Raw genomic sequence first — 8,917 nt, 5'->3', positions numbered from 1 at the left:
GGAGGAGCCCGCCCCGGCGAATGCCTCCCCCACCCAGGCACAGGAGAAGCAGGTCCCCTGTGAGGAGGTGAGATCCCTGCTTTTTGAGATCAGCTGACAGCCTTGAACTTGCAAAGCCAAAGGGAACACTAGCTGTGAGGAGGGAGCGTTGACAAAATGGCCTTGTCCGTCTCACCTTGGTGCTGTCAGGTGTAGGGTTGGAGGGATGGAAAGGCTGCAGTGCCACAGTTCATGAGTGTGTGTGGGGGGGGAACACAACTGTAGCTGTGAAATGATTTCTTCTGACTGAGGTGGAGTTCTCATCAATGTTCTTTTTCAAAAAGTGGCAAGTTCAGAACTGTTACTTCTTCAAATGGCTCTGGGTAGCTCCCAGCATAGATTGACATGACACCTCTTAAGACTTTTCTTGCTTGAGTCTTAATATTTTTCCCCCTGTCTGGGGAAAAAATGAGAACAAGTAACTGTATCTTACCTCTGGAAGTTTTTTAATTGTGCCTTACCTTTCCATCACGTAAAATTGAAACCAAAATCAAATTTGTACTTGAAATGTGTTTCTCCTTCATGTTATTTTACTTAGAAACCTTCAGGGTCTGCTCTCTGGTGTTGGAGTACAGTTTTGAAGCATAAGCAGTGGTTCGAGTAGCAAAGCTCTCAGTTGCCATGCAGATTAAATTATGTGTTTGTGGCAATGGCAAAACAGACATTTGTCTTCATGGGGAGAGAACAGATTCTTATCCTCTTCATAGGAGGAGAACTAAAGTGATGCTTCCTTTGTGCAGCAGTTGCTCTTTTCCAGGAAGGAACACTTCTTCCTTTTTGTGACAAGGTGTGACTTTATTGCCTGAGTTTGTCAATATGTTCATTTCCCACAGTTACTGGGAAAACTGTGAACAGTCTCAAACATGTATGTTGCAAGATGTACAAGAGCTCCCTTTCAGCAAATGTTTATCTCACTCAAGGTAGGGTTTCTTTTTTCCAGGTTCTCAGGAATTCTGCAGCCAAAGGTGGATTCTGCAGGTACACTATTGCAACAGAACTTGCCACAAATTTTGCCGCAGAATTCTGAGGCCCTACCTTTTAAAATTTTGCAAAGTAAAGATGAAAGACTAAAACATGAGGATGGATAGATTTGATTCTGAATTGTTAAGTCCTTAAGTTGTCTGGAATTTTTACCTCCTGGTGTAAAAACCATTTCAGTGTACTTGCAAACTAAACTCCTATACAGATCTGTCCTGAAGGCCGTTAAATCACACGTGCTAACACGGAGAATTCTCTTAACCGTCCAAAAGCTAGAGAGCCCAAACAAAACTAATTGTTCCCAGGGGAAAAGCTTAGTGGTAGCCTGTAGATTGACAGAAAGCCAGCCGAGGTGACACTAACAATTTTTAGCTCACTGCCTAGTTTAAGAGTAACCGTGAAAGATGGGTTGTTATTCTCCTCTTCTACCAACCAAGTGTTGAAGGCTGCCCACCGTGTTTTGGAAGTGCTGTTGTCTGTGGCTCGGTGTCTGTGCTTGCAAACAACCGCAGTTCTGCGTTCGTGCCGCGATGCCCGCGCTCCGCGTGCCCGGGGCTCTAACGCGGCCTTGTCTTTGCAGGAGAAGACGCTCCTCGGCCTCCCTGTCCGGCAGCAGCTCCTCCTCCTCCTCGCGCTCCCGCTCGCCGCCAAAGAAGCCTCCCAAGAGAACGGCGTCCAGCCCCCCTCGCAAAACCCGCCGGCTCTCGCCCTCGGCCAGCCCTCCCCGGCGGCGGCACCGGCCATCGCCGCCCCCCAGCCCCCCGGCCAAGCCCCGGCGCTCCCCGACGCCACAGCAGTCGAACCGCGCCAGGAAGAACCGCGGCTCCGTTTCACCCAGCAGGGCTGCAGGTGAGGGGATGGTGTCTGTGTGCTCTTGGCTCACCCACCTGCTTTGGATGGGCAACAAAGCAAGTGTTTTGTGTCACGAGTCGCAGCTGAGCCGTTTGGTTTTTGCCTCGCAGCACCTAAACATAAGAGCGCTGATAAAAGAGAGTCTCCCTCGCCGGCACCGAAGCCAAGGAAGGCAGAGCTGTCGGAATCAGGTACGGCTCCTGCTTTCCAGCACTGCCTTTGGGTGGGGATTTCAGTCAAAAATGCCTGATAGGAAAGGGCAGTGAAGTGCTGAACCCAGCAGTCTGGCACTGAAAGCAAGAGTTTTCACAAGGCTAAAGATAATCACTCACACTGCCTCGTTCTAGCTAAGATTTCTTGGAAAAAAACTCAGCCAAGGTGTATTCCAGCCTCAGAGTTATCTTAAGATTTGAGGGGGAAAACCCCCGTGCTCGATGATCTGCTGTGACTTTGCTTCTGAATGAGGCAGGTTTGTACCTCTTGGGTGAAATGTTCTGTCCATGTGTGTCCTTCCAGAAGAAGACAAAGGAGGTAAAATGGCTGCAGCAGATTCTGTCCAACAGCGGCGCCAGTACAGGAGGCAAAATCAACAGTCGTCATCTGGTATGGAGGACAGAAATTTCCTAAAACTGGATTGTAGTTTGCTTTTGCAGGAAGTGGTTAAGTTCAAATACAGATAAAAATTAACTTCTGAGCACTCTGCAGTGCTATTGTAAACTTAATTGTAGATTTACCACTCATAGTGAGGTCCCTTTAATTGTTCCTCAGGGAGAGTAAAAGTATAACTTTTAAAGGTTATTATATATCTTTTGTTAATGGCTTTGCATCTTTAAAAGTTGCACTTCTAAACTCTTAACATCACACACAAATACTGTGTGCTATGGATTATTTTATCTGTTCTTCTTAATATTTGTAATATTTTGGACTCTTATTCTCGAGATTGCTAAATTCACCTGGGCCTGGTGTAGGCTTTTGTCCACATAATGTTTCTATAAGTGACTGCAGTTCACCACCTAAATTACCTGGTTAATCCCATTTTATGGGGACTCTTGGCTTGCTGCAACTATTTTTCCCCAGCTCTGATGGGTTTATTTATCACTTGACTTCAACCCACATGTTTCGTTGAACCGCCTTTATAAACAGCGGCTCCTCGTTTTGGGGGCCGGAATGTCAGTGACTGTGATGAGTGTGACCAGGATCACTTCCCAGAGAGTGATTCTTCTACGTTTGTAGATTCTGGTTCTTCATCTTCCTCTGAAGAGGAGAGACCCAAGAGGTCCAACGTGAAGAACGGGGAGGTCGGCAGGCGCCGGCGCCACTCGCACTCTCGCAGCCCCTCGCCGTCTCCACGGAAACGACAGAAGGAGTCCTCCCCTCGGTAATTCCTTCTTCACTTGAGCATAACTGACACCTTTTTATTTTTTTTTTCTATTTGTTGGTGTTTATCTGCTCTGCATCTGTCAGCAAATACATCTCAGTTAAGTCCTGTCCAGCTCGCCCAGTCTCATTCCAAGATTTCATTCCTGCTGCACTCGTTTGGCGAAAATGACTCTAACCTTTCTTTGAGTGTGTTGATTTTCTTGCCTCAGATATGTGGCAGATAGATTTGTTTTGTTCTGTTTTTTTCCTCCACTGCTCTCAGGATGCAGATGGAAAAGAGGTGGCAGTCGCCAGTGATGAAAAGGTTGGTTAGAAATTCACCTGTTAAGTAGGATTTACATCTAGAAAATCATTTAGACTGGGTGTCATTTATGCTGTCCTGGATAAGTACTTGTTTTTTCCCTGCTCACTACTTGTTAATTCACATCAACCTCTGACATTAATAACATTTGTGTTAATGACACCTTGCTGATAGCTGGAAACACCTGAACACTTGTGTTCTTTGGGGTTCCTCACCCCAAATACCTGGTTTGAAGGATGGCTGAGCAGTGCTGGATTCCTGCTGCCCCTGACTAAAACCCTCCTGCACCACTGCAAGGAGCAAATAAGATCTTGATGTGCAGGGTCACAAATAATTGGAGTTTTCAGAAGTCTCATTCCTTAGTTCTTCAGGTATTTGAAACCACTACTAGCAGGCAATTAGTAGACCAGTAATGAACACCTCCTTTATTTTCTTTTGTGTAGGCAGTATTGTCACCACTTTATTTGGGATATTGTTTTCTCTGTGTTGATCTGGGAATACAGGAAGGTGCAGGAAGCTGGGTGTTTGATGGGTTTATTAATTTGCTGTAATGACCCTTGAGCAAGCTGTAATTAAGCCCCAGCTAGAAGATACTCACAGCATGCATCATGATGCAAGAGATAAGTAGGACTACTTCTGTTCCAATGATGGATCTTGTCAAACAATTCTGTGTCAAACAGGTTGCAATTCAAAGGGTTTGATCTGTTTTGCAACATGCTGAATTCTCCAGCTGTCTATTGCATAAATGCATGTTTAATTAGGACAGTTAGTACCTTTGAAGGCTGGGGGTTTTTTTGGATCATAAAAGAACGTTGTATTTTGAATCTCAGTTTATGTAGATGAGCCGCTTTGCTTTATAATTGCTTTCATTTCCCCCTTATCCAGTCATTTTATCTTAATTGCCTTTTTTTTAAAAAAAAGAATATTTTACCAATATTCCCCTCCTTTAAAATTCTAGGCAAGTATGTGTTGCCCTAACATTTCCCTCCCAGAAGTCTGTTGTAAACCTGGCCCAGCAGAAAATGTGAACAACTTTAATCCAGATAGCTGCACTTTAGCAACAACTCTTGATTTTATTCCTTTTTTTTCTCTCTCTGCATTTCAAGAAATAAGTGATTTTTGGATTTCAGACCTGTAGCTAAAAGCTGTTTTCAGGGGTGAACAAAGTTTGCTGAGCAGTGCTTTTCTCTCTGCAGCAGGAGGAGGAGGAGCCCCTCTCCCCCCCCAGCGCGGCGGCGACGCTCGCCCTCCCCGGCCCCCCCTCCCCGGCGCCGGCGCTCCCCGTCCCTGCCCCGGCGAAGGTACCTGCTCGGAATGGGGGGCTGGGTTCAGTGCCTTCCCTCTGGGAATGGGACAAGGAATGCCCTGCTGTCAGTTCCTTGGCTCACAGCTTGCTGAGGGCACTCTGGGGTGGGTGGTGGGTGCGTGGCCTGGGTGGCGCTGGGTGCCCGTAGCAGATCCTGAATCGTGGAAGGGCAGATCGGGGAGTGCTTTGGGTTGGGAGGGACCTTAAAGCTCATTCAGTCCCACCCCTTTCCACGAGCAGCGACACCTTCCACTAACCCAGCTTGCTCCAAGCCCCATCCACCCTGGCCTTGGACATTTCCAGGGATGGGGCAGCCACAGCTTCTCTGGGCAACGCATTTTAAATTATTTTAGTTGAAATTTTTAGAAGCCTTGAAGGAGTTTCCTTCTAAATTCTTAGAACTTTTGAAGGATTTTAGTTGAAATTTTAAGAAGTTTTAAAGAATTTTAGAAGGGTTGGGTTGCGATTCACCTCCTTGGGTGAACTGCAGGACTGATTGTTCATTCTCTCTCTCTCTCTCTCTGCAGGTCTCCCTCCCCGCCCCCTCGCAGACGCTCTCCCTCTCCCCGGAGATATTCCCCCCCTATCCAGAGGCGATATTCCCCATCCCCACCTCCCAAGAGAAGAACAGCTTCCCCTCCTCCCCCTCCCAAACGCAGGGCATCCCCTTCCCCGCAGTCGAAGCGCAGAGTGTCCCACTCGCCGCCGCCAAAACAGAGGAGCTCCCCCACTGCCAAACGGCGCTCCCCTTCCGTATCTTCCAAGCACAGGAAGGGGTCTCCCCCCAGCAGGTCCAACCGGGAAACGCGTTCCCCGCCCCAAAACAAAAGGCATTCACCTTCGCCACGGCCTCGAGCTTCCCACCCCTCTGGCAGCCCAGCGCCGGCGCGGAGGGGAGCGTCGGCATCGCCCCAGCGCAGACAGTCCCCGTCTCCCAGCTCCAGACCCATCCGCAGGGTGTCCAGGACGCCTGAACCCAAGAAGACAAAGTAAAAGCATCCGTCTTTGCTGCTTTGGGGTTTCACCGGGGTTTGGGGTTTGGTTTAGTGCGGTGGGAACAATCCGGGAGTCAGCTCTGCCCCCCTGCATGGTCCACTATCCCAGGTTGCTCCAAGCCCACTTCAACCTGGCCTTGGACGCTTCCAGGGGTGGGGCAGCCACAGCTTCCCTGGGCAAACCTGTGCAAGGGCCTCACTACCTTCTGAGTAAAGAACTTCTTCCCAATATCCAATGTAAGCCTGCCCTCTGTCAGTTTAAAACCATTCCCCCCTTGTCCTGTTACTGCCTGCATAAAAAGTGTCTCTCCATGGGGTCTCTCTGAGGCTTTAAAGAGAAATGAACTTTATCTTTAAACCTGACTGTGGAAGGGAACCAACACTTCTCATCAGCTCATAAATAATTTTGGAGGTGGTCATCTGAGAGAAACTACTAAAACTTGGAAATCTTTTTGTGTGTAGTGTGATGCTGTTGTTAGGAGCAGATAGTAAAAAATACAGTGCTGGCTTATTGTTTTGGGAAGATGGAGCTGAATGGAAAGCCTTGCACTCTTCACTGGGTGATACAATAGCATTGCTGTTCTCTTGACATTTAATGGATTAGTGATATTAGGAAGGCAGCAATCACTCCTGAGCAGCAGCAGGATTGTTTACCAGGCTCTCAGGCTGCATTATCCTTCTGCATCACAGACCCACAGTGCTGCTGGATTGTTTGGCCTTTCGTATCATAGCAGCAAAGCAAATAATAATCATTCAATTGGCAGCTTGACCAAGCCATAAGCACCCATATTCATTTGGCTCTTGGGTTAATTTTCACTCGTGTCTCATCCCTGACTGTGCCTCTTCTGTTTTTCAGGGCTTCCACCCCCAGCCCCCGGCGCGTGTCCTCGTCCCGCTCAGCCTCGGGCTCACCCGAGCCAGCCCCCAAAAAGCACCAGGGACCTGCATCTCCTGCTCGCTCTCGTTCTCCCTCTGCCAACTGGTCACCTGCAAAAAAGGCCAAAAGCCCAACTCAGAGCCCCTCACCTGCCAGGGTAGGTGTTTGCTCGTAAAGCCATGCTGGGTTATGGGGTAAGTTACATTCCTGAAGGCCGAGATTGTTCACGGGAGGGGTGGGGAGAAAAATCCTTGGGGTGTTTCTCGTAGTTAAAAACGGTTTGTAACGTCAGTTTTTCAAACTTAACATCTCAGAGTGTGAATAAAAGTGCTATTTATATAGAAATTCTGGAAGAAAAGCCCCATTTTCTGAGTCTACATGAGTTTTGTGATGTCAGGGTTTATTTGTGCTTAGTTTTGCATGCAAACTTTAGGCTGTTCCTGGCAGGAAGAGAAGAGATTGTTTGGCATCCTCACCTGAGGTGTTTCCCAGGGACTCTTCCATTCTTTGCCAGAAAATCTGGAAAACCTTAGGGATGAGCTGTAATAGGATGCATTGTCTCTTACAGAATTCAGATCAAGAAGGGGGCGGCAAGAAGAAGAAGAAAAAGAAGGATAAGAAGCATAAAAAGGATAAAAAGCACAAGAAACACAAAAAACACAAGAAGGAGAAGGCGGCGGCGGCCGCAGCGACCGCTGCTGTGGCTGCAGCAGACACCACCTCAGCACAGGAAGACCAGGAAGCGGAGACAGAACCCAAAAAGGTAGGAATTTGGTGCCTGAGCTTTCCTTTGTGAGGGTTCCAGAGTAAGAAAGCAGGTGGGGCTGGGCATGACTGACAGTCGTGGTTCCAGAAGGAGCCTCGAGGGCCTGGCTCGGTTTGGGTGTTTGAAGCAAAGCTTTGTGCTTGTTTGTTTGTTTGAAGGAGACAGAAAGTGAACCTGAAGACAACCTGGATGACCTAGAGAAGCACCTGCGAGAGAAGGCCCTGAGGTCCATGAGGAAGGCGCAAGTATCCCCACCATCCTAGGCCCAGCCCTTTGATATAATGTACATTTTATTTGGTTTGTACTCAGAATTCAATTTCAAATTGCTAAATGTGTTTGAGCTTTAGAATATAACATTTGTTGTAATAATTGCTAGGTTGAGGTTCACCATGTACAAAAGGGCATGGATTTACATTACAAAAGGTGTCCACAGTGTACTAGTGACATTCTTTCATTGACAGCATAATTTCATTTAGAGTGAGACTTCTTAGAAGCAGTAGGAATTTTGTTTTGAAGGTTTGAAACATGACCGTCAGTCCCCTCGTTTCTTTGAACTCCAACAAAGCCCTGAGCATAATTTGTGAGGGTCTCATTTGACTTCTTTTGTATCCACTTACATGATGCTACTAACCCTTGTGGTTTGTAAGCTTGCCCAGGAGTAAAACCACTGCAGAATTCCAAGGAAGTGCATCTCTATTTTAATGCTCTCTACTGTTGCCTGTATAGTCTCCATTTAAAGCCAATCAAGAATAGCAATTTAGAGTGGTACAGAAAATGAAAGCATGTTGTTTACCAGGACACTGTGGGTTTATCTTGATGTTAACATGTTGATTTGGAACACTGGAATTTCATTTGTATTTTTATGTTCTTTTTTTTAAAGGGCAGTTTCCATGATCAGCAGTCCCAGAAAACAAACAAACAAACAAAAATTTCCTTCAGTTCCATAAATTTTGTTTGTGAGCTGTCGTTGCCCCAATTCATAAATCTTGTCTCGTTACGGTTCTTCGGGATGGTCAGAGCAACTTTCAGAGATGTGGTCTTTGAAAGTTTGAGGAACCTGAACTTTGGATATTGTCATGTTTTCACTGTTCTTTGTTTTTGTTTTTTTAACTAAAGCTATATAAAGCTTGTGGATTAAACAAAAATAAATTTCTAAATTTAAACAGATGTTGGCTATTTTTATATGGGCATTTTGCATTTGCTAATCAGCTTTCTTTTGTACAGGCTTAATGAATACTCAGAGATGAAAAAGTATTTGATCCAGTGTGCTGGCTCTGGAAAAATTGGGGCTTTTAACTGTCCTGAGGGAGCAGGAAGAGCCCTTTAATTAGTGATGCTCCTGTTGTGTTTCTTGCAAAGCAAGAGTCAAACAGCCTTATCTGCTCAGCACTGATAGGATGGAGAAGCTTAAACCAAACCAGAT

At 46.6% G+C, this 8,917-nt stretch overlaps 1 protein-coding gene across 17 annotated transcripts in view; it reads left to right on the top strand.

Annotated features, from left to right (window-relative positions):
- The window catches only part of SRRM1 (serine and arginine repetitive matrix 1), a 16,458-nt gene extending 7,801 nt beyond the window's left edge, over window positions 1–8,657 (top strand). For 8 of the 17 annotated variants that reach the window (XM_050326548.1, XM_050326547.1, XM_050326544.1 and 5 more), the window contains 11 exons: window positions 1–67; window positions 1,598–1,866; window positions 1,980–2,060; window positions 2,386–2,472; window positions 3,103–3,247; window positions 3,512–3,553; window positions 4,747–4,851; window positions 5,384–5,845; window positions 6,708–6,885; window positions 7,297–7,491; window positions 7,653–8,657. The exon at window positions 1–67 is cut by the window's left edge. In XM_050326548.1, the coding sequence (XP_050182505.1) occupies window positions 1–67; window positions 1,598–1,866; window positions 1,980–2,060; window positions 2,386–2,472; window positions 3,103–3,247; window positions 3,512–3,553; window positions 4,747–4,851; window positions 5,384–5,845; window positions 6,708–6,885; window positions 7,297–7,491; window positions 7,653–7,757 (1,736 nt within the window). In that variant the 3' untranslated portion in view covers window positions 7,758–8,657. The remainder of the gene's footprint in view (window positions 68–1,597; window positions 1,867–1,979; window positions 2,061–2,385; window positions 2,473–3,102; window positions 3,248–3,511; window positions 3,554–4,746; window positions 4,852–5,383; window positions 5,846–6,707; window positions 6,886–7,296; window positions 7,492–7,652) is intronic. The other 9 variants (XM_050326555.1, XM_050326551.1, XM_050326550.1 and 6 more) reach the window with 8 other exon arrangements.
- The last annotated feature ends 260 nt before the right edge of the window (window positions 8,658–8,917 follow it).

Source organism: Myiozetetes cayanensis, unplaced genomic scaffold (assembly GCF_022539395.1).
Source record: "Myiozetetes cayanensis isolate MyiCay16 unplaced genomic scaffold, myiCay2020 scf31, whole genome shotgun sequence".
Taxonomy (NCBI): domain Eukaryota; kingdom Metazoa; phylum Chordata; class Aves; order Passeriformes; family Tyrannidae; genus Myiozetetes; species Myiozetetes cayanensis.
This window is presented reverse-complemented; position numbering and strand designations above follow the sequence as displayed.